Source organism: Phocoena phocoena, chromosome 1 (assembly GCF_963924675.1).
Source record: "Phocoena phocoena chromosome 1, mPhoPho1.1, whole genome shotgun sequence".
In the NCBI taxonomy this organism is placed as follows: Eukaryota; Metazoa; Chordata; class Mammalia; order Artiodactyla; family Phocoenidae; genus Phocoena; species Phocoena phocoena.
Genome location: NC_089219.1, coordinates 135,164,653 through 135,190,664, shown reverse-complemented (window position 1 = coordinate 135,190,664; position 26,012 = coordinate 135,164,653). Strand labels below are relative to the sequence as shown.

Here is a 26,012-nt window from a genome sequence, read left to right as displayed (position 1 = left end):
CTCATGCCACTTCTTCCATCTTAAATGAGACCTAGCCTCAACTCTGCCCATTTAAATCATATCTTATATCCAGGTCAGTGTCAACTGTTCTTTAGTTTTTTCACAGATTCCAAGAAAGGAATTTAGAAACTGTCTAGTCTAAACCCCTCTTTTTATAGGTGAATACTCTAAGGCCCACAGATATTAAGGAAGTGGCTAATGCCCTGTAAACTGTTAGTGACAGAGCTGGATCTCAGAGTATACATTTGTACCCCAAGTTTTATTTTATTTTATTTTTTATTACACTCTGTTACAAACTCATACAGTATCTATACCATTCACTTGATAATTTTTAAGACCTTATAATCTTCTTATTGAAAATCTTTTGTGTTTATATCTTATCTGCTCAAGACTATTAACTCATTCAGGCGGTTGCTCTATCTTCCACTCTAAAAAAATGAAAATCCTGACCAGGATTTTCAGACAATTAGCGCTTAACACAATGTAAAAGGCTGGCATGGCAATCCTTTTATTCATCCTAGTATCATTCCTATTCCATTCAGTAAATCTTAACCGTATTCTTTAAGCCACCTATCATAAATACTTCTTTTTCTTTAGAGATTCTCAACTTAATTTTTTATGACTTCAAATAAATCTACAGCCTGGCTCCCTTCCTTTTCCTCCCATCTTAGAGGAAGGAGAATACCCTTCCTCTCTCCAAATCTAACCTGTGATTTTGAACATAATCGCTACTGCCTCCTCCAGAATGTCCACTGTTGCCTTCACTATCACTGACCCTCCAATGGCTCCTTTCCCAAAGCTAATGCACACATCTAAATCTCCTCTATTTAAGAAAACAAAATCAAAGCCACCCTTCATTTAAATCTGATCCCCTCCTCAAGATAGAACCCTTGCCCCTCCCTCTTTCAACAAACACACTGAAAGAGAAACACAGATTAGTACACTTACCTTTTTTATCCTTCATTCTAGTTTTATGTAATATTTGGTACATACAGAAGTTTACTTGGGTCAGGAAAATTGTGACAGACTTTGGAATAGGCAAAAATGATTACTAGGTATATCCTCTCTTCAGTGCCTCCTTTTGGCCTGAGCTATTTTACAACTCTGTAAGTTGTTGAAAACTTGTAAAATACAAATTCTTGCCCATAAAAATACTGATGAATTACGTCCAGTGGGATGTAACTGATGATTGCCCTGTGGATGTTGACCAGTTTTGCAACTATCTGTAAATTCATTTCAGCATTCCTGACTGCCTGCATGTATGTGTGATACTCCCTTGAAGTGGCTGTAATATCTTCCTGATTCCCTTATATATTTAATGATTTAAACAAAACATTTGACATGTATTCATTTTGTATGAGAATCATAATTTTACCTTTTAAAAAATAACAGTTTAACACATAACCTTGGTTGTTATCAAACAATGTAATAAATACCGGTCAACTTAAGAACTACAACATCAGTACTGCTGTATCATCTACATGCTCTTTCCCTATGTTATCTCCCCGCCTCCTGTCTAGAGGTAACCAACTATTCTGAATTTTAAGATTATTCCCTTGTTTTTTTTTGAGGCACCTGTCTGTATTCCTGCACAATGTATTATTTTACTTTTGCTTATTTTTGAGCTTTAAAAAAATCATACTTTATATATGTGTGATTAAATTAAATAATATCAGTAAAGTTAGAATGGGTACACAGTAAGTGATTTTAAAGTGGTTGTTAGGTCAATTTTTAAAAATATGGTCTGTGATTGCTTTGCCTTACTCACTATTTTGTTTCTAAGACTTATTCATGTTAAGTACAGCTGTAATTCCTTAAATTGAGAATAAACTAATATGTAACTATATCACAATTTACTTATTCATTTTATTTGATAGAGTTTTGAGTTACTTGCCCCCTCCCTCCTTGTTGCTACAGACATTCTTGTAAATGTCTCCTGGTGCACATGTACAAGAGTTTCTCTAGCAGAGATCTATACAGATATATACATACATGTATGTCTTACATTATAATGTTCAACTTTACAAGACAGCGCCACGTTGTTTTTAAAGCTATATCAATTCATACTCCCACTGACAGTACATAAGTTTCTACTGATCCACACATGCTAACACTTGTAGATAATCTGAAATCCACATCTATCTCGTTGCTGAAACTTATTCTGGCAAAGGCATACATGATCTCCTCATTACTAAATCTTTAGACATCTCTCTTGGTCTCCTCCCTTCTGCTCAGTCTCTCTGCAGTATTTATACTATTCCCTTTGTTTCTTGGTCTTTACTGGCTTGAACCTTCCTCGCATCCACCCTCGCACCATTCTTCTTTTTCCTCATGTTCCCTGGAATTGGTATTCCCCATGGTTCTGTCACTAATATTTTCACTCTGTATGTACTTTTTCTGGATTATCTTACTTCTGAGGCTTCAACTGTCACCTAATTAACGATGACTTTCCAAACCTCTGTATAGAACACACCTCCTGACTTTCATTTTCAATTTAACATGCCAAACTAACCATTATTTGTCCCTAAACACCTGCCATTCCACTTTCCAACCTTGGTTAGTGATATTATTAACTGGTTTAAATAGCTCAAGCAAAGAGCTCAGGAGGAGCTTACTATCTCGTATTTTTCCAGATTAAGCTATTAGTGAATATAATATGATCACTGAATGATCAAGTAATATAGTATATAATATAAATCAGAGGCTAGAAGCTGTCCCAATGTTTTTAAAATCAGGAAATACCATAAGACATATCTACATATGACCCTCTTTTCCTTAAAAAAAAAAAAGGGCTGGTGGGAGATCTGGCAACAATGAGGTATAGCTGAGAAGGGTGTAGATACCATTATACGAGCCATTAAGGATGCCAGTTTGTCATAACCCTATTTTCTTCTGCTCTCTTACTTCTGGTTTACTTCACTTATATACATTACCTGCTTCATTCTTGTTGTGAGCATTTGTAGGCCTTAGAGTATGGAACCCCTGCTATACCTATGTATGTCATAGGAATTTAAGAAATAATTAGTTCTGTGAAATAAGTAGAAACTACTGTAAGCTGACTTTAAATAAAGGCTGTTGATCAACAAACAGTTGATGGTAGGGTCTGAGAAAGAGAACGTAGCACAAGGTAAGGCAACGAAGAGGGGAAAGCACACGGTATGCATAGAAAGTAGAAAGGCACAGGTTTTATCTAGAAGCAGCAATCAGCAATTATATGATCCAATGAGAGAGAGTGTGGCCGAATGCTTTGGAGAGAGATTCAAATCCCAGTTCTTACCGCTTAGCATGGAAGTCCTAGGCCAAATTACTTAAAATGTCTAAATCCGTGTCTCCTCAGCCACTGAGTTAATCAACATTCTTTTTTTTTTTTTTTTGTTTGTTTGTTTGTTTTTTTTTTGCGGTACGTGGGCCTCTCACTGCTGTGGCCTCTCCCGTTGCGGAGCACAGGCTCCGGACGTGCAGGCTCAGCGGCCATGGCTCACGGACCCAGCCGCTTCACGGCACATGGGATCTCCCCGGATGGGGGCACGAACCCGCATCCCCTGCAACGGCAGGCGGGCTCTCAACCACTGCGCCACCAGGGAAGCCCAACATTCTTGATTTAATGAAATATAAAAGCATAGTTGGTACTCAACAATTACTAATTCCCTCTCCAGCACCCTAATTTCATAGCAGAAGAACTGGGCCAGAGGTAGGTAAAGTGACTTGTCTAAGTTCCCATAGCCAGCAGGGAGTCAGAATTCTCTTTTTTCTCCCACTCAGGCCAGGGTTATGTTTGCTTTTAAATCACAGCATCAACTAATAAGAATAACCGTATTCAGGCAAGAGGAGTCATGCTGCAGAATGGGAAGCAGTGACATTATATAACATCAGAATTTAATTATATAACATTAGAATTAAAAAAATGAACAGTTTTATCTCAGAAACATTACACAGTAAGATATAACATATTACAACATCAGGTTTCTTACAACTTTAAAAACTTCTGAACTGGCAACTCAATGTTTAGAAATTCTTTTAGGCTATAAAGAGTATTATATTATTTAGGGGACTGCCTCTTAGAACAGAGTCTAACTCTTGTTCTTTGTAATAAAAAACAAACTCATCAGCCTGCGCCTACTTCTAAGTGAAGTTGAGTACTATTTTTTCAGTGTTCAACTTAAAAGATCTCTGGGCAGCAGACTAAAATGTTTGTTTTACAATTGCCCGCTGAACTATGATAGTTTGTTTCCAGATGGTGCCCTTCCTTCAACCTGCACAGTCTCTCCTTGTTCGGAGCTTTTCAACCTCCTGCTGATCACACTACCCCCACCCCTATTTAAAGCTACAGAGAGGAAATCCTAAAGAGACTTTCCCCCCAAGTCTCCAGCAAATTTTTGGTGACGTAATATGTGGGCTGAACTTGAGTCTCCTGAGAAAGAGAGGGAATCACTATTCAAGGGTACTGTATATACAATCTGGGTCAGCTGCAGCTGGTTACTGAATTTCTCCATGTGGCAGACAGAGCAAAGCCACAATGCTTTCTCTGCTGGATTAAAGACAGCCCGCAGACCAGGAACTTCCACTATACTACTTAAAATTACATAGGTGGCTTGTCAGATTCAATTGATTTGTGCTGTAAGAAGAAAAAGAAGTTCCTTAGTACAGCTTGGATTCAACGGTCCAAAACAAAAATGCAGTTGCCATTAAAGTCACAGACGAACAAACTTCACTGACTTTTAAAAGCAAGAGTAAGAGCAGCAAGTCTCTGGGTTTGCTTTATCAACAGATGCAAAAGGTATTATAATATTTCTTTTACTTTTATTTAAAAATTCTATGTATGTTGAAATGTATAATTATTTTACATTTGTAGTAGAAATTTCAAAGTCTCTTATTAATCAAAGAATTTTGGAATATACTTCAATTTGTTTAGTCTGAAAAAGGTTTTGTTTTGCAACTTTATATAAAACTGGTCATTATATACTTTATGATGATTAATGAATTATTTGAGGTTCAATTTAATGGTACTTAGTGTATATGTTTATGGACTGATGCATACATGCTGGGTTTCAGAAAACAAGTACTTTAGTGACATTAGAAATTTTAACAAGTAACATTAAATGTATAAGATTTACAGCACAGTGATTAAAAACAAAGGGATACAGACTAAAGAAAATAGTTGTAAACATGGTTTGTTTCTCTTTACATAGCTACAGTGTATACGCTAAAGATTTACATATACTGTGAAGATATCTTAAAGTATAGCTACAAAACACAGCTAAGAAGATATAAAATTAACTGAAAAGCTCTGCAACAATACCTCAATTATAGCATAACCAAATATAACCTAAATATTAATATTTCATATTACTAAATATTAAAGATTTAAAACAAGTCTACGGTATTTCTTGCTAAAACTCAAATTTTTAAATAGTTTCATAGGCTTATATGTAACAGTACTTTAACTTGGGCAACAGAAATTAAAACTGCTACAACTGGAATTACGTGAAAAAGCAAAGCGATTGATACATTAAAAAATCCTAAAACCTTACAGATTATAATTGAGGAGAAGAAATAAAATGTGATAGAAGTATTGTGTAAGTCGTCAGCATTAACAATAGCAAATAAGAACCCAGAAGATACAATTACTTAAATACGTAATTAAAAGACCAAAAATATAGGTCAACAAACACGATTCTTTCAATATTCTATCTGGGGGCTTTGTTTAATTGTATTACTAGAATTATTAAAAATAAAATTACTAGTTACCAACAATGAGCTTTAACACCAAAGACACTTAAATTTGTTATGATCTGGGGGTCCTCTGTCCTTTTAAAAATCAAAGAAATTCAAGGTAAGAATCTTCAACAAGCAAAAAATGGTAAAGCTAAATAGGATTTCTTCAACTTTACTTTCATGTCCTTTCCTTAAAGATTCAAAACTCTCAATACTGGGAGGATCTCTGTTAAACATATTTTACAAGAAATTCCGATAAAATTTCCAAACAATACTGGATCTGAAATACTGTCATCTCTTTCTTTTTTTGTTGTTGTCGCTATGAAAATACAGGACCTCAGTTAAACCTCAGTTCTTACTGAAGCCTTAGGCAAGCATTTAATCTGAAACCCAGATAACTATTTATCCCTTCCTTAAATATCTCCAGGGGATGAAACTGTTCTCAAGTCTCTTCCCAGAACATAATTCACAATCTAGAAGTCTTTATCTAAGGTATCTTTGGTGCTTCATAAATTTAAGTTCATTGCCTCATGCTGTTTTCAGTGCGTGACACAGCCAGTTAAATGCCTCTATGCATTTACCATCTGAAAGGAAGTATATCCTAACTTTCATTTCTTCTCCCTACTAGCTGGCAATGTAGCAACTATGAAGAAAAATAGTACCAATAAAATTAACTCAAAGCATGGAAGGCTTTTTTTCTCCCCCCCTAAAAACAACCAAGCAAAGACATAGATTTAAGCTTAAGTATACTGTGACTAATTTACAACATTCTCGAGGGACCTAGGAAAATTTTAACATATACAGAAAGGTTTTATGATGTAACACAGATTTATGGATCTTTCACTTTAAAAACTGAACATATGTGGGAAAATACAAATAAGAGAATGTTTTCATAAAAGGTAAACAGTAAATGTATTTTAAAAACTCCTTTACTCATGATGTAGCTAGTCTACTCCTTAAGAAGTGTGGTTCCTTATTCAGCTTTAGGTGACAACAAAGTCATGACTTTTGTAAAGGTTAAGGGAATTGTATTTGTTTTTTTAAAAAATAAACTTTTGGTTGTCTCCTTTAAATATTAACTTAGGTCAGAGTCTCTTATGGTAGACAAGAATTCATCTTATGATTTAATTATACAGGAACCCACAAAGAGCCAAGGCAGAACACACCAAAAGGAAGCTACTGCTATTTTAATTTAGATTTGTATTTTCACATTTTTGTTCTTCCATGATAACACGGATACAAAGTCACATTAGCAGACTTGCATTATATGCTCTTAGTTCTATAAAAATCTGTGTCTGATAGGAATACAAGATCTTCAGTCAGAATACTGTTCAGAAAAGTCTACATGTTTTGAGGTTTCTTCATACTCTCTGAATTTTCCTTGTTTTGGTAGCTTATTTCATACTAGTTTATTTAGATAAAATAACTTTATGATCTAAGAGTTTCCATTCCATTCCTGAAGTGACTGAAATGAGTGCATCTGAACACTGGATACGTTAACTACGCAGGAGAAATGCTATACGTTTACCCAGCAGGCTGATGGCTTCTATTTTACTGTCCGCCGTTTTAAAAATAAACCATATCTAAATTCTATGAATCTGCAAGTATAACAAGAAATATTTTATTGGTTTTTGGTACAGGTAACTCTAGTATAGTAACTAGAGTCCTTTTTAAATAAAATAGATGACACTCGGTCTAAGTTTTCTACTAATGTCAGAAGGCGAAGTATGAACGCAAAAAACTAAAAGTACTCATCCAAGTGTACTTCTGGCTCTCAGTCAGCAAACAGAAAGCCTTTGACACAAACATGGAATATTACTATGCACCTATCTCATGTTAGGAAAAGAAAAAGAATTCTGTACATTCCATCCATTCTTTGCTTTATTTTCATTATCACCCTGTTTTGCAAACATTACTCATTTCATTTGAAAACACCAAAGTAAGGAGACATGGTTTTAGAAAGCAGTAGTCATCTTTATGACTCTAGTTGAAGAGTCCATATTTCATTGATACAACCTTTAATTTTAGGAGGCTTCATAATCAAGTTAGACAGGTAACTATCAACTAACAGAATACATATGGAGGGAAAGGAGTGACAGCAGAAAAGTCTGGGATATAAAAATGATCCACAAATACCTGTGCATAATTAAGTTAATGGGTCAATGTAAAGAGATACAAACCAGGAAAAGACTGTAAAAGACAAGGAACACAAAGTTAAGACTCCTCTGCAGTTACTACATGACAAGGATAAAAATCACAGGTCTAGAAAGTTATGAGTAGAAGATCTGAATCCCAGTTGAGTGTTTTAGCTCCTCCAGGTTTATTTCTTTGCAAAATGGTAGATGTTTACTTCACAGTGCTGTTGTGAATGCAAACAGTTAACACGCGTTAAGCACTACAAAAATATAAGGGATTGTTACAGTGTTGGTGATAGAAAAAAGGTTAGAATACGTTGCCATATGATGTAGTTGTTATTGAAAAACGTGAACCCTGGAGTCTTCTGCCTGAGTTCAAATTCTGGTTCCATGTCTTAGAAGCTGTGAGGTACTTAACATCTGGATGTCAGTTTCTTCATTTGAAGATAAGGATAATAATAATCTACCTCAGAGGGTTGTGGTGAGATGTAAATGATTTAATACGTGTAAAAGGCTGAAACAATGCCTGGCACTTAACACACACCCAATAAAAATGAACTATTGTTATTGCTGCGTTGCTATTTATTAATAGCAGGCATAAACAACTTGGGACCTGGCTCCCCAAAGCAAAAAACAAGTACCTGGTTGGAAAATGGGATAGAAAATTTCTTAGTATATCCACTGCCATCCTTCAGAAACAGCAGACAGGAATCAAGTTTATAAGAGAGAGAAGGTGGGCTATACTATAGCAGCTTGTTAATGAACCTGATGGGGTGACACATCTTACTCTTTCTAACTGCTACTACTATTTAGGGAGGTAACTAAAGAAAAAGAAAGCAGCTTTGGTTCTTGGAACTACTCTTATGGTTTCCTCGAGTGTTTCTATAGAAATTGTACTATAAAAGGCAAGTATGTATCTGCCACAGCAAAAATGGAACATTCCAAGCACACATTTTAGCGTATGCGCCACTGCTATAAACACTGACTGAAGAGCCAGGGAACCTGAATTCTAGACCTGGTTCTAATATTATCTATTTGTGTGGCCATGGCCTTGGCTTTCAACATACCCATGGGAGCAAAGAGGTCTTGTCTTGAATGAGATGAGATGGTCTTTAAGGTACTTTCCAACTCTAACGATCAGATTCAATGACAGATGAGTTTCTTTCCTTGGTAATCGTTATAAAAAATTATTAACATTTGACTAAAATGAAGTTCAGTAGAACTTCTGTTAGAAAAATGAACCTGCTGAATCATATATAAGCTGAGAGCGTACATATGATTACGATTTAGGAAACACAATTACCCACAATAATGACTGTGAGCATGCTATCATTCTTAAACTTGTCATCAATCCCAAAAGGACATGTTACAAAAACAAACAAAAAATATGATGCTAAAACTTTCTGGTTTTAGATTTGTCTAAAAATATTTTTTTAATTTGATAGATAAAAAAGATACTTATTAGAGAGGGCCAATTTAACTGAAACCGCACAATATAAATAAAAAACACGGGCAACTTTCATACTAGTTAGAGAAGATGTTTTAATTAATGCCTTACCAACATTATGTACCATTTTCCAAGCCTTAAGATAGCAAGTGAACTTTTTAAAGGTAAGAAAAGTGTCTTATCAGGGTCTCAGAAGCCGCAAGAGCACCTAACAATATGCCTCAGCACACAGTGGGCACTCACCAAGATCTGCTCATTGAGCTGGGGAACAAAAAGCATTACAATAAGGTGGTAGTTGGAGAGCTCATCTCTGAAACCTAATTTTTAAACAAACAGGAAGGTGCTTAATACTGAATTTAAGAAATTAATAACTTTAATTCTGGCCCAATTTATTAACACCAATAGATATTCAGTTTTTCCCTTAGATACTTTTTTTATGTTACTGACTTTAAAAGTAGATTAATATAAATTCTTTTCTACTTTTTCCCTTCATCTTTTTTTTCTTTTTTTTTTAAAGACGTCACACAACCTCATTTCAAAATGAAGGCTTTTACCTGGACCCTAAGTGTGCTATTCTTCCTACTAATGGGCATTGGACATTGCAGAGGAGGACAGTTCAAAATAAAAAAAATAACCCAGAGGAGATACCCTCGTGCCACAGATGGTAAAGAGGAAGCAAAGAAATGTTCATACACGTTCCTGGTACCTGAACAAAAAATAACAGGGCCAATATGTGTCAATACCAAAGGGCAAGATGCAGGTACCATTAAAGACATGATCACCAGGATGGACCTTGAAAACCTGAAGGACGTGCTCTCCAGGCAGAAGCGGGAGATAGATGTCCTGCAATTGGTGGTGGATGTAGATGGAAACATTGTCAATGAGGTAAAGCTGCTGAGAAAAGAAAGCCGTAACATGAACTCTCGTGTTACTCAACTCTATATGCAACTATTACATGAGATTATCCGTAAGAGGGATAATTCACTCGAACTTTCCCAGTTGGAAAATAAAATCCTCAATGTCACCACAGAAATGTTGAAGATGGCAACAAGGTACAGGGAACTAGAGCTGAAATATGCTTCCTTGACTGATCTTGTCAATAACCAGTCTGTGATGATCACTTTGTTGGAAGAACAGTGCTTGAGGATATTTTCCCGACAAGACCCCCATGTGTCTCCTCCTCTCGTCCAGGTAGTGCCACAGCACATTCCTAACAGTTATCAGTATACTCCTGGTCTGCTGGGAGGCAATGAGATACAGAGGGATCCAGGTTACCCCAGAGATTTAATGCCACCACCTGATCTGGCAACTTCTCCCACCAAAAGCCCTTTCAAGATACCACCGGTTACGTTCATCAATGAAGGTGAGTTACCTCTTACTGTTAAAAATGGAAGTACAAGGTTAATATGTTTTATGGTTTATGAGACAATGCTCGTAATACATGCCTATTCTTCATTCTGGTGATGTAATTATACATGAACATTAAATTTTCTGTTTTTGTTTTCTATCAACCAAGAATTGATCTTAAATACATCTCTCAGCTCTAAGAGTTCATAGAAACAGTATATTTCGTGGAAAAAGTAGTCTTTCATCCAAATTCTTACAATCTAAATTACTAGCATTGAGACAGGGATGAGTCCACAATCCACTCCTAACCTCTATGACCATCCTCTCGGACTCCAACCAGATCCTCACGACTGCTAAACAATCCTTTCATTTGCCTCTTGATGCTCTTCCCATCACCATCTTCCTCAAAAGGAACATGTAATAATTTGCTTTCACTCTCCTAAAGCCTAGAATTAACCCCCTCTTATCTCCACTCTCAGCACATGCACCACCTACAGCTGTGCTGAGATTAAGTCTACTCAGGCCTAGGTTCCTTGTGCTTTCCTATCGTGAAAACATTTGCACAAAACCCATGCCTTCTTGCCCTCAGTCTCAAGAGGAAAAGATATCCCTCCTATTTTCCAAAGCTAAAATCCTACCGTTGTACCTTGTAACCATGTAAGTATAAGTAAGTTTTCAATACATTAAAAAACCTGAGAATTGATCCTAATATCTCTACCTCTGTTTCTAATTTCATTCCTTCTTCCCTTCATTATCAGTCACTCATCAAGGTGCCCAGAATAAAAAGATGAAGAATTCATCTTTGTTTCAGTCTAGTAATAAGCTCACTGCTAACTTTCTGAAAACATTTCTTTTACACCTACATCCAATTTCTCATAAGCCATTCTCCTGAATTCTTTACAGGTTGATTTGTTTTCTTGGAGTAAAGGGAAAAAACCCAAATGCCCAAAAGTAAAAAAAAAAAAAAAAATTAATTACAGTTCATTCACTTACTTTCTGAAAAGGCAGGACAAAAAACTGCGCACAGACTATGAAATAATTTTAAACAACAACAAAAACACAGAACAAAGACAAAGACTGGAAGTATGTACATCACAAAGTGGATGTGTCTTTCTGCAGCAGCGGACACCACTGACCATTCACATCTCTGCTTTCTTGGGCCTCCACATCATAATACTCTGACTCTTCCTACTTCTCTAGGTCCTTCAACTGGCACCTTTTTCCTTCTCCTATGGCTTAAAAAGGCTTTCTTGAAGATACTCTGTTTTAGAGGTCTATACTCCTTCAAGGCTACAAGTATCACCATTGCTCAGATGACTCCTGCATGGAGCTCTGCCTCTTGATTCTAACCAAAGCTAGATGTTTGCATCTGGTTATTCGACCATTACCTCACATGCTGCTGCTTCCTCTACTGAAATGCCTTCTTTCAGCTTATCTGTCAACCTGGCAGATTTCAAGGCTTAGCTAAAATAGTGTCTTAAATGTTATACCTACTCAGGTTCAAACAAACGTATCTAGATGGCTCCTTCCCCAAATTGCTGACTATGCCTTGACTATGTTTTTTACATCATATTACACTGGAGCTATTTGTTTGCATGTCTGTCTCCCTGCTAGACTGAATGCTTCTGGAAGAAAGTGAACTGTCTTTTCATGTCTCTCTCTCAAACATCTAGCCAGGATTAGGTTTGGCATGCTGTACTCAGCACATTGGAAGCACCACAATAAATACTTGAAGAACGAATAAATAAATAACTAAACCCTAAAACAATCTTTTCCCTAAACTGGCATTCTCCTTTTAGAAATAAGTAAATTATTATTATAAAAGCAATAATTACCGAAGAAAATCTAGAAAACACTAACAAACTTTGTAAAAAGGTTTGCTGAATATCAAAATACTCAGAAATAAACTACAGTTAACACTTTGGTAATAACCTTCAGGTCTTTCTCACCCCTCCCGCCCCCATAAACATGGTAATCAATATTCTTGCAACTTTAAAAATTAACTTTGTTCTTCTTTTTTTTCCTCTATGATTATACTCTCAGGATATAAATTTCTGTAAGTAAAATTGACAGGTAAATGGATTTTGACTTCTCTAGTTTGGTGTATGTTACTACCCGTTTTGGAATTCGCTTGGCTCATCTTTGACACTTCCCTCCTGTCCCACACACGCAGTCAACTAAGTTCTACTCATGTTGCTTTTCAGTCTTTCACGGATGTGTCCCTCATTTCTATTCAGAGCCAGAACTCTAACTTAGATCCAAATTATCTATGGAAGCAGCTAGAGGATAGAGACATCCTGGATTTCTAACTGGGTGACCTTGGCGGGGCTGGGGGCGGGTGGAAAGGGTTCCTCTGTGCCTTAGAATGTCTCTACTCTCTGTAACACAGACACAACATTTCTTATATTCACTGTTGAATTATCAGTTACCTTCACATGTACACACAGTACTTGTACACACATCTAAATAAAATGCCTTCCATCTATAATACAAGCTCCTTCCTGGTAGATGGATACTGTGTCATTTGCAGATGCTAAATAAATGCTGGTTGACTTGATAACTACATTTTTACAGAGATTCTTAAAGTTGTCATTCCAAAGACCTTCATGAAAGTACTTTAACACATTCTATTGTACTGGAGTCATTCATTTTATAGCGTTCTAACTAACACTAACAACTGGCTAGTGTTCCATTAAATTAGGCAAATGATGATCATTATTAAGATTTCCAAAGGAATAACGTGTATGAAATGATCACCTGGGTATAGAAAGAAAAAAAAAAAATTTTTATATTCTTTTAAAATATGTCTTGTGTAAGCTTTTACTGTATACAATTTACCAGTAGTTTTTACATACAATTTATAAGTAAACATATCTGAAGTGTGTGAAATTTTTTTTAACTGATGGGATGCACAATTATGTAAGTATGGAGATGACTGCCATGGAGTATTTTCTGTGGGTACTGATCTTAACTGGAGGTATCACCAGTTCTAGAAGAAATGATTATTCACATATTCATACACTGACACACGAAAAATGCCTAAGCAAAATGAGATGCGTCAGTTCTAGGTTTTATTACACATTGAGCTGTAGTGCAAAAAAATCTAGTATTACAGACTTAAATCATGCTGAGGATTTAGCATATCAAAGGTCCCATTAAACAGACTTTTGCTTTAATGAAACAATGGTGTATACATCCCAAATAAACCAATCCTTAATGTAAAAATTAAGCACGCGCATAACTTTTTCTGTTATTCATTATTTATTTGTTGTTATAAGTAAACATTAACTTTTTATTTTTTTCTATAAATGTTGGTCTCTGAAATTCAAGGACATAATTAGCTACAAGGGAAACTGCACAGAATTAAGGAAACTTGTTTCCTTTGTTATTGACCCTGGGTAAGTCACTTTGCCTGTGTTTTCTCGTTTGTACAATGAGAGAGTGCTGGTTGGACTGGAAGATTCTAACACCTCTTTCTAGTTCTAATATTCTGTGATTCTTATCAAATATAAACTACTATAAGCAACAATAAATAGACTTGCTATTTTTTCTTTACATATAACGTGCTAAAATCTTTGCTCATATTATTCTTATGTCAGACTGGAAAATATGTCTAAGCTGTTTGGGTACTTGCACAAAAAAGGGCAAAGATGGATGTCTATTGCTGTACTTACATATGCTTCTGGCAGCAAGAAGTTCATATTACTGCACTCTACATGTAGGTACATGATCATTATAAACTCTTTAAATGCATAATGTATATGCATTATTTAAAAAGTGTCCTTAGCCAGTCACAAAAAAGTCAAATACTGTACAATTCCACTTATACGAGGTACCTAGAGTAGTTAAATTTGTAGAGATAGAAAGTAGAAATGGTGGCTGCCAGGGGCTGGGGTGAGGGGAGGATGTGGAGTTGTTATTTGATGGGTACAGAGTTTTAGTTTTGCAAGATGACAAGAGTTATAGAGATTAACTGTACAATAATGAGAATGTACTAATGCCACTGAACTGTATACTTAAAAATGGTTAAGCTGGTAAATTTTATGTTATATACATCTTACCAGCATTTTTTTTTTACATCTTTATTGGAGTATAATTGCTTTACAATGGTGTGTTAGTTTCTGCTTTATAACAAAGTGAATCAGTTATACATATACATATGTTCCCATATCTCTTCCCTCTTGAGTCTCCCTCACTCCCACCCTCCCTATCCCACCCCTCTAGGTGGTCACAAAGCTCGGAGCTTATCTCCCTGTGCTATGTGGCTGCTTCCCACTAGCTAGCTATTTTACGTTTGGTAGTATATATATGTCCATGCCACTCTCTCACTTCGTCCCAGCTTACCCTTCTCCCCCTCCCGGTGTCCTCAAGCCCATTCCCTAGTAGGTCTGCATCTTTATTCCTGTCCTGCTCCTAGGTTCTTCAGAACCTTTTTTTTTTTTTTTTTTAAGATTCCATATATATGTGTTAGCATACGGTATTTGTTTTTCTCTTTCTGACTTACTTCACTCTATATGACAGACTCTAGGTCCATCCACCTCACTACAAATAACTCAATTTCGTTTCTTTTTATTTATCAGCATTTTTTAAAAAGGTGTTTTAATGACAATTTTATATTTTCGTTTAAAATGGTTATAGGAAAAATGCACCTCAAGAGAACAAACTTACTAGGAACTTATGCCAAATAACAGAATACTTTTGTTGGTTTACAATAAATAATCTCCAGAGACATTACTTTCCCTCTACCTAAAAAACAAAATGTTTGAGAATGTAACTATACACTTGGCAAACTGCCATCAAAAAATTCTTAACTGTTAATGTTATTCATTGGCTATATTTTGGGTTAGTCTTTCATAAAAGAAAACATTTTCCTTTTACAAATGGTGTATTTATAAAAATACGTTCATTCCTTGTAGGTGAATGAAGCTGAGAAAGTTCCTTCATAGTATGTTAGAGAATAGATCTGAATACCAGGAAACTTGGATTCTGGCCAGACTTTTCCTAGGCCCAGTTGCTTCTTTTGTAAAAGAGTTTGTTGTGATGATTAAATGAGGTGATGCATGTGAAAATGCTTTGTGTACAGTCTGAATATCATTATTACATTTTTTGAGTGCACTTTCCAATATATGCCTTGCTACGTATGGGAATATAAAAGGTAAGCTTAAAAAGTTAAATTTGAAAAAAAGTCATTAGACACTAAAAAAAATGCTTTTTAGTGGGTAATAAGCTAATTTTCAATTATTTATAATGTTTCCTATTAGTAAATTTTAAAAATGCAATTGGTTTCAGTGGCATATTTATATTAGCACTTAAACTAAGAGAAACTAAAGAAGACTAGTTAAGCAAAGTGGCTGAAATATGATTCCATTAACCAGTTATAAAAAATAATTGGTATATTCTTAAGTAACTTCAATATAAAAGCTCAGGTTGCTAACTGCATTTTAAACTTATACATTAATAAAGTAATTCATATTATTACAAGAGAGAATCTATTATCACTTTAGAAAGTATTTGCCTCAAATTTCCCATTCCAGAAATGCTGTTGAATATACTTACCTTATGATTAACTCACAACCCAATTAAAAAGTTTACCTCTTAAAAGATTTTACTTGCTGACCAATTATTTGAAAGCTCTAAATTGGTTATGTCTTTTATCCTATTTCTCCTATCACAAAGAGCACAGGCTTGGGACAAAGTAAGAAAATTAATGAGGAATTCAGCAACAAAAAGAAAACGATTTTCCTTTTAAGTAATTAAACAGTTTCTTTATAGAAGGAGAATAGGTAGGTTAAATAAAGATGGTTCCCAGTAAAGGTGCTATTCAAAGTAGGAAACCTCTTGTCTTTTGTAGCCCACTGTTCTGTTCAAAATCCGGGTTCTTAATGAAAAAATACATGTTGGAAAATAAGTGGCACGACTGGTCAATATTTTTCTTTCTATGATGAATCAGACCTGTTAACTGGAGTTTGTTAGTCTTATACAAATTTTAATCATCAAAGAAACTGAGGAAGAAAGACTGGTCCTTCAAATTCAATGTACAGAATTCCATTTTCCCGCTTTGAGAAGAATGCAATTGTGTCATAGAAGATGACTATTTCAAGGTTACTCAATGCAAGTCACAGATGTAGAAAACAAACTTATGGGTACCAGGGGGAAAGGTGGGGTGGGTAGGGATAAACTGGGAGATTGGGACTGACATATACACACTACTATAAATAAAATATTATAGATAACTAGTAAGAACCTACTGTATGGCACAGGGAACTCTACTCAGTACTCTGTAATGACCTACATGGGAAAAGAATCTAAAAAAGAGTGGATATATGTATAACTGATTCACTTTGCTGTACACCTGAAACTGACACAACACTGTAAATCAATTATACTCCAATAAAATTTAAAAAAAAAATTACTCAATGCAAACAAAAGGTTAATAAAATTCCTATTTTGAAAGAAAGGTACTTCCAGTCTATACCCTTTGAACCATTAATAACAAATTCCTGAATCATATATAAATATCATAGATAAATAAATCAATTAATTTATTTCTGATAATATAAACCAGCAAGTTAAAACTGGCTTCTCAAAAATAAAGCTGCTACTCTTTTACTAGTCATTTTAAGAATTCCTGTTAAGCATTTTGTATGGTACAGAGAAAGCAGTAAAATATTTAATGTAAGAATGATCTATAACCTAATTCTACAGCAGAAAATGAATAAGATATACAAGTTAATAATGAGAAAATATTTATGCCAAGACCAACAGTATACACTGGGCTAAGACAGGTTAATGGTTTACTTATAAAAATAAACAAATACTAAATTTTGATATTTACTATCTTTACTGAGGAGAAAAAAAACAGCTATGAGCACTGCTAATTTTATCCATATGTCTTGGAAAAGAATTTCAACCACATTTTCCTAAGCCTTTATATCAACCAAGTCTAACAGGCATCCAAACTGTAAACATGAAGCCCACTACGAAAAAGTGGGTTGAAAGTTAAAGTTGAAGATAATTTTAAATTTGCATAAATGGAAGTCTTATCAAATCAAGGCTGGATCTAGAAAACCCAGAACTCCCCAGTTTGCTTAAACATCCGAGGGCTTATTAAATAGCAGGAAAGGAACAAATGGCATTTTACAAATATTCTGTCAAGATTCAAAACCTTGATGTTTCTAAATATTTTAACAGCAATTCAAATAATCTAATGAAAGTCCAACTTGTGAATATATAGTTAAACATAAAATGTAAACTGTCAAAACTATACTCAAATGAGTGCAGAGCAAACATTTACAAAGATGACATTCATAGAATAAGCAAATTTCTGAAATAAGAGAGGTATCTGTATGTATTGCAACAAAACCACTTCATGTGTGCCTTAACTACAATACTAATAGGTTTTAAAATAAGAGCAATGCTCCTCAGATATCCTTGACTATTGTGAAAGTGACAATTTAGAAAAAAAATCTGGTTAACGTGGTAAACAACTATAATGACTGCATTCTTAGACTGAAGAAATCAATTTCAACCGTACAGCCAACCTCAAGAGCTCTAAGTACCACCCTCCAACCACTGACATTTCAGACATGCAAAATTTGTAACTCCGCTGGAACATCAAGCTCTCTTCTGTCTCCACGCCTCAGCACATTTCACCCATGTGTGGCCTTGATCAGACCCTCCACCCCTAATGGCCAAACTCCTACTCAATCTTCACAACTCAGCTCAGATGGAGCCGACTCCAGCTCTTCCCCACAAATGTAGGTTAGCTAATTCTTAGCCAGTGTTCTCGGGTGCCCTGCTGACTCAATCAGAGTACTCAGCAAGCTGTAGTGGAGTTCGCTCCCCCCACTTCCCACTGGACTCTATGGTTGTTTCCTTATCCCTGGAGCCTAAAGATTTCTAGGCTATCATAGATGCAGAAAAGACATTTCTGGGAAAATTAATGCAGAACCGAGGAAACCACTGTGGCTGCCAGGAATCATTTAGTTCAACAAATATTTGAGCACCTAAGTGGGTTAACCTGTGGATACACAACCAAAAATTACAGTTCTTGCTCGTGAGTAAACAAATAAACACGCTACCATGCATTACACAAAATAATTTAAGATTGGACCTGGAAATCATACTTCATTTAAACTTCTCTACCCTTCTCTGACTTGACTACAATGCGTGTTTCTGTAACGTGAAGTAGCTCATACGTGACTGATAAAAAAAGGAGAATAATATCAGCAAAACAAAGTGGTCATATTGATTCATATGGAATTTTCCCCAAGCATATTACTGTCTGTGCCACAAGTAACTGCAGCTGAACACAAAGTATGCTAACAGCTAACATCAGCTGCTATTTTTAGTGCACAGTTTTGCAGAACACAAGATTTTTCAGGAATACGTTATTTTTCTGCAATAGAAATGACTGTATATTCATCTTTGAATAGTCGCATTAAATTTATGAATTAAATAAACATTTGTTACACAAGCTCCTTAAATTACGCAGTAAGTGTCAAGGTCAGCAACGAAGAAGAAAAGGGAACAAAATTACTGAAGATGACTACTTTGTAAAGCATTGTGTTAAAGGCTCTGAATACTCTGTAATTTAAATTCAATAACTGAGAAGCTAGATAGCATAAAAATAATTCACACTGAATTTAAATGTAATGTGATCTAATTTATGGCCAGTCTGAAAAGGGCAAACATTATTTTTAGAATAGTCCTCCCTAGCTTAAGAAACTATTTACGAGCTTTCACAAACTAACAAATATCCTCATGACTATAAAAGCATAAATTCTGAACAAAATTTTAGCAAATCAAAACAATCTATACATAAAAACGATAACATGACAAAGTTGAGGTTATCCCAGGAATAAAAGGTTGGTTTGACATTAAAAATACAATCCACAGAATTTATCATATTAACAAAAGAAAAAAGAAAAACCATATCATCATGTCAGTAGATAAATAAAAAGCCTTTGACAAAATCCTAAATCCATTCATGGTAAGAACTCTCAACAAACTAGGAAATAGAAGGAACAAGAATTTTTGAAGTAGTTATTACGGCTTAAAGGAAACTATGTTCATAATAAATGCAAGACTGGAATCTCAGAAGAGAAATAAAAACGATAAAAAAATAATCAAATTGAAACTCTATAACTAAGACAGTTAATACCTAACATAAATATAACCCAAGAAAGATAGCATTACATGTTTCCAGTTTCATCAAATTTTTAATAGTAATCTGTAGTGCTTACAAGTCACTGTATTATAATTTTTAAAAACCTGAAACATAATAAAAACATGGACTAGAGAATTGATCATCTCTGATTTTTGTGTGTGGTTTTCAATTTCCTTGTTATTTAAAATGTGAAGGCAACTTAGTTGATTCATTTGCTTAACAAAAATGTATTGACCATCTACTTAATAGTTAAAACAGTGATGACATGAAGTCAGAAGAAAAACAAAAACAGTCTCCATCTTCAAGGAGTAATCTAGAGGGAAGAGTTTATAGTCTCTAAGAATCCCTTCTAATGACGTAACTGTGGAACTGTTTATTTAATGAGATTAATTCTATCCCAATAAGGCCCCATAAGGGACCCTGTATATACTTGGCACAGTATAGATAACACATTCCTCAAAATTTCAACAATCCTACCATCATTACAGTACAGACTTTCTTGGATGAATTTTACTTGACTAAACTCTCTTACTTTCACACATTTTCTAAAAATTCTACATGTCAGAATTTAAAAATTTTTAGTAAAATATAAAATTTGACAACTGAAATTTCTATACTTTTTGGTTGTTCTAATAGATCTTTAGGGTAATTCTTATTTCTGAACCACTTCATATGTTGACATACTTACGAAAAAAAATCAAAGCATCAAAACACTGGAGAAGGGTGAAACTAAATAATGTTCAGTAAAACTAGAAGCTATCTTTCTTTAGATCAAAAATATGGAAATCACAAGTTCCAGAGTCAAGACACTCTACAAATGATTTTACAAAATGTTTTGTCATTTTTAAATTTATGAAAAACTTATCAGTGGATTAAAAAATAGGGAGTGAATTCATAAAACTGTGAGATAACATGGGGACAACTGTAGCACAGCAGTTCAGAGCATAGATGCTGGGATTAGAAAAAAGTGGGTTTAAGCCTATGGTTTAAAGACTAGTTAGTTAACTGTTTCATCTATTGAACATCTGTAAACTATCAGAAAGTCATTGTGTAGATTAAATAAGAAAATTACTATCAGTCATATAAATTGATACAACACTTTAGAAAGGCATTTTGCCAACATTCCTGAAGTGTATTCTTATGAACTGTTGTATGAGGGAAAATGTTAAAAGATTCCAAAAGTTTGGGAAACTGGTTTACTTCAGGGCTTCTCAGTCTTTAATATGTGAACGTATATTGTGTTTCCGAAAGGGTAACATAATATTTAGCAGTCTAAAACTTATTTGATGGTGGTATGCCATTTTCACTGAGCATCTCAAGGGACTAGTGTGTTCCACTGAAATCAAATTTTGGAAACTAAAAATTGGGCACTATGAAGAACTGTAAAGCTGTTTGTACCATTTTGATCCAGTAGATCAATCCTGCAGCATCTTTATAAGTATGAAAAAATGAAGCCAATAAGAAGACACTTTGTACAGTGTTATTTATAATAGCAAAAATCAGATAAAACCTCAGTGTCCAATGGCAGTAGAATAAACATGATACATCAACATCAAAGATTGCATATTACAGCTACCGTAGGTGCTAGAATGGAGACTGTAGTCCAGTGGAAATGTTTGTTAAAATAAAAAGACAGAATCCAATTTTCTATGTGTGTTAGAATTATAACAATACAAAAATGTATGTATTTGGACAAAGACTTGCAAGAACAGTGGAAGATAAAACAAGTTAATGTTCCAGGTAGTGGGACTAGGGTAATTCTTTTATTTAGCTTTTTTTAAAATATAAATTTAGTTTCTTTAACTTGTATTGTGTACACAATACATAAAAAGTGGTATCTGTAAAGAAAGATACAAAGGTAAGTAAGACTCTTGACTAAAAACTACTTTAATATGGCTCTTTTCCTATTACGTTTCCTGGCAATCAAAGATATTCTGATTACAGGACCATTCAAAGACTGTCAGCATGCAAAAGAAGCTGGACATTCAATCAGTGGGATTTATATGATCAAACCTGAAAACAGCAATGGACCAATGCAGTTATGGTGTGAGAACAGTTTGGATCCTGGGGGTTGGACTGTCATTCAGAAAAGAACAGATGGCTCTGTCAACTTCTTCAGAAATTGGGAAAATTATAAGGTAAATCAGTGTTTCAGACGTGGGGGAGAGGTAGGAACAAAGCAGCTCTTGCAATAATAGTCATTATATGCAATAAATAAGATACACAGTTAAAAAAAAAACTATCCATCTGTTTTTCATTATCTGCATTTGTCAGAAAGACAATTCTCATCTCTGGTTTTAAAGTCAAAATTAAAACGCAGAAAGGAAACTGAAGATGTACTTTAAAATGTTTCCTTTCAGTCTGAATGACTTACATATGTATTTAATTCTTTGCAAAGACTGATCCTAATTTCATTTTCTAAGAAGACAACTGCTTTTTTAATCATGACCACATTTGTGCCCATTATCAAGTATATTTAATCAGAGATAAACAGTCCTAGAAAAACCGTCACGTGCTGGAGGTCCTATACTTTATATTTACTTATTTATTTAAAAGATTTTTTTGATGTGGACCATTTTTAAAGTCTTTATTGAATTTGTTACAACATTGCTTCTGTTTTATGTTTTGGTTTTTTGGCGGCAAGGCATGTGGGATCTAAGCTACCCCACCAGGGATTTGAACCCGCACCCCCTGCATTGGAAGGGGAAATCTTAATCACTGGACCACCAGGGAAGTCCTCTACTTTAACAAGGGGAAAAAAATCCTGCAACACAACCCCCCTGAAAATACATTTAACGTTAAGATCAGATTTACCAAACTTATATTCTGCTGCATACCTGCAATGGCAAATGCTTACTGAAATAGGATAGTTAATTGATTTATTATGTTTTTCAAATATTAACCTACAATCTTTTAAAGAAGGAGCTTTGAAGATTACTGTTTTATCTTCTTACATTTACTAATTTTATTTCTAATAGAGTCAAAGAAGATAATTTGTTCTAGAACAGATACTATCATTTTTATTGAATATCATAAAAATGTTAGATGTCCTATTTGTTTGACTATGGTGGGGACAATATCTATATACAAAAAATTGTTTCTTTTTATGAGTATGAGAGAAATCAGGAACCCTTTTTAAGGGCCTGGGTAGTTTACTTAGTTAATGTTTTTAGTCACTATGAATAATTTTAGTCCCTTCTGCCTTTGTCTTATTTGTGAAGTTTGGAGGTAGTTGTGCAAATAAATGCTGACAAATTAAGAGAAAGCAAAACAAAACAAAGTGATTATATGGGACTTCAGTAGAACAGGTGATCTACAAAAGTGGAAGGTCACATTACCACTTAAATTGTCAATATTTTTATGCTATCAAATGTTTAAAACTTATCTATAAAAAGTTTACTATCTCTATACTTATTCATGTAAGCATGCTCTCTGTTTATTAACAGAAAGGATTTGGAAACATAGATGGAGAATATTGGCTTGGACTGCAAAATATCTATATGCTTAGCAATCAAGATAATTATAAGTTGTTGATTGAATTAGAAGACTGGAGTGATAAAAAAGTCTATGCAGAATATAGCAGCTTTCGCCTGGAACCTGAAAGTGAATTCTATAGACTGCGCCTGGGAACTTACCAGGGGAATGCTGGGGATTCTATGATGTGGCATAATGGTAAACAGTTCACCACACTGGACAGAGATAAAGATATGTATGCAGGTGAGTAAGAAAAAACTGATGTGTATTCTCTGTAGAATCACCACTTTCTACGCATTAAATAGAACCCTGTTATTAAAGTATTGCCATTAAAGTCTTTTCAGAAAGGTCGTTTTGGACTCAAAGAGAATACAACCTGCTGAAAGGAACAGCTTTTAGGAGCTCTTCTCTAAGGCAATCCCAAAGTGTGAACTCTGTGAACAAGGTTCTGTTGTTCTAACTTGATGGGGTGGAGATGGGAAGCAAAACATACTCATCTGGAAATAAAACTTCCAACTGCCTAAAATTGCTAACAAATCCCACTGGACCCCTACCATGTGCTAGACACTGTTGTAGGTGCTGAGGAATACAGCAGTGAACAAAGTTCCTGCCCTTTTGGAACTTACTTTCTAGAAGGAGACAAGATGATTTGTTAGGTGGTGACAAGTACTTTAGGAAAAGTAAAACCGAATAAGGGAACAGGGGGTGGGTGCCATTTTATGTGGGTTGGCCAAGAAAGGTAACATTTGAATGTTACCTGAAGGGAGTGAAGGAAACAAGCCATTTGGGTACATCGGGTAAAGGCACTTCTTGGTAAAGGGGACTAGCAAGACGACTGCAGCATGTGGTACAGGAATAGCAAAAAAGCTTTATTCAGAGGGGAAATAGTCTCTTTAGAAAGACTCATTAAGGCCATCACATAATTTTTAATTTAATTTTCACATACTTTTGCCTTTTTAACCTAGGTTTCTGGCTCTGATAAAGACATACCCCTGAAAGCTGATTTATTTTTACATTCAGCTGTGTCTTGGCAAGCAGCGCATAGGTCTCTATTTCACATCAGCAAAAGAGGAAAAAAGGAAAACAAATATGATCATAATACATGCCTTACTTATAGAAATTCATTTGATTGCTAATAGTACTATTTCATATTATTTTGCTATTTTGAAAATCAATTTTCCCCAAACTTTACTCTGTTTAGCAACTCCATATCCTTCCCTCCCGATCTCTCCAATCTCTCTCTCTTGCACACAAAAACTACTTGCATTTTATTTACCCTGCTAGCCAGAAAATTAAATCACTTAACAACAACAACAAAAAAGCAGGTACTAAGCAAAGGGCAAAATAAAAACGGCAATTCAAGTGATCTTTCAAGTAGGTGATACTTAAGCAACAGTAACAGAATAAATGAAGAAACAACACTATGAAGATAAAGGTAACTGAAATCAGTAAGAAAAGCTCACATTGTTCTAAAAGTAGAATAAGTATTTGATGGTTCACAGAGTACCACACTTAGAAGAAACTTTTACGCTGATGTCTATATTTTTTCCTCAAAGGAAACTGCGCCCACTTTCATAAAGGAGGATGGTGGTACAATGCCTGTGCACACTCTAACCTAAATGGAGTATGGTACAGAGGAGGCCATTACAGAAGCAAGTACCAAGACGGAATATTTTGGGCTGAATACCGAGGTGGCTCATACTCCTTGAGAGCAGCTCAGATGATGATCAAGCCTATTGACTGAAGGGAGACAGTCTCCAATTTAAATGACATAGAACTCTATTTTTCAGTTCCTATTAATGTAAATGTTATTTTGCACAATTCATTTCTACAGATATAGTTTTTTAAATGAATTTTACTGCAACTATAAAAGGAGATTTATGAATGTAGTCTCATCTTCCCTTAATATACTGCAGATTATTTGTATCTATAATCCAAGTTATTTTAAAAATATTATTGACTAATTACAGGCAATGTTTGTTCTCTAAAATGTAAATATTTGCCATAATGTAAAACAAATTTTAGCTTTATTTTAAATCAAAATTCAATCATGTTCAAGATCCTTATCAATTTATTTAAAAACTTTATGAAAATGCTGTAACTTCCAATGGAAAAATAATTTTAAGATTTCAGCAAAATAATACATTTTATTTATAAAAATATAGACAGGAAATTAGAAGAAAACTCTAGTTTTGCCAACATTCTACATTGAATAAAAGTTACTTCAAAGTGAATTTGTGCCTTTCACATGAAATGATTAAATATGAATTCCTGACAATATATTTTATGTCAATTTCCCAAAAGAATTAAGAAACCCACAGTATTAAAATACATACCTTTAAAAACAAAAAAATAATGTATGCCGTATTTAAATGGTCAATTTATAAAAACAGAAATATACAAATGAATTTTTCAATATTATCTTCATATGATTTGCTGAACATCAAAATCTCCTGAAATCTATTTTATGTTGTTATATCAGTAAAGTGTTGATATTACAAAAGTGCAGAATATTTAGTGAGCCAATGGTTTAAAGAACTGAATTATAACTCTAAGTTTATTTATTAATACTTTTCCCTCCCTAATTTACTGATCTTTACTATTTAGAAAAAACTTGTCTGCTAGTCAAGTCAGAAAGCTTGGACAGCTTTACAAGCATGACTGCATACTTACGGGTGAGACTAAAACAACTTCAAGAAACTGTTAGATATTTTTCCAATACTGA

At 34.6% G+C, this 26,012-nt stretch overlaps 2 protein-coding genes across 4 annotated transcripts in view; one reads left to right on the top strand and one right to left on the bottom strand.

Moving 5' to 3' along the window:
* The window catches only part of RALGPS2 (Ral GEF with PH domain and SH3 binding motif 2), a 157,751-nt gene that overhangs the window by 36,596 nt on the left and 95,143 nt on the right, over positions 1 to 26,012 (bottom strand). The window lies entirely within an intron of this gene.
* On the top strand, positions 9,834 to 25,401 carry ANGPTL1 (angiopoietin like 1). The gene is made up of 4 exons (XM_065883337.1): positions 9,834 to 10,660; positions 21,758 to 21,951; positions 23,260 to 23,530; positions 24,844 to 25,401. The coding sequence occupies exons 1-4, from the start codon at positions 9,838 to 9,840 to the stop codon at positions 25,029 to 25,031; spliced, it is 1,476 nt and encodes a 491-aa protein (XP_065739409.1). The 5' UTR covers positions 9,834 to 9,837; the 3' UTR covers positions 25,032 to 25,401.

What these genes read in the sequence shown, in the direction of transcription:
- ANGPTL1 (XM_065883337.1), top strand. Translation starts at nt 9,838, where the DNA reads ATGAAGGCTTTTACCTGGACCCTAAGTGTGCTATTCTTCCTACTAATG. An exon ending in GGTTACGTTCATCAATGAAG is followed by an intron (nt 10,661 to 21,757) that starts GTGAGTTACCTC and finishes TTCTGATTACAG; the next exon opens with GACCATTCAAAGACTGTCAG. An exon ending in AGATAAAGATATGTATGCAG is followed by an intron (nt 23,531 to 24,843) that starts GTGAGTAAGAAA and finishes TTTTCCTCAAAG; the next exon opens with GAAACTGCGCCCACTTTCAT.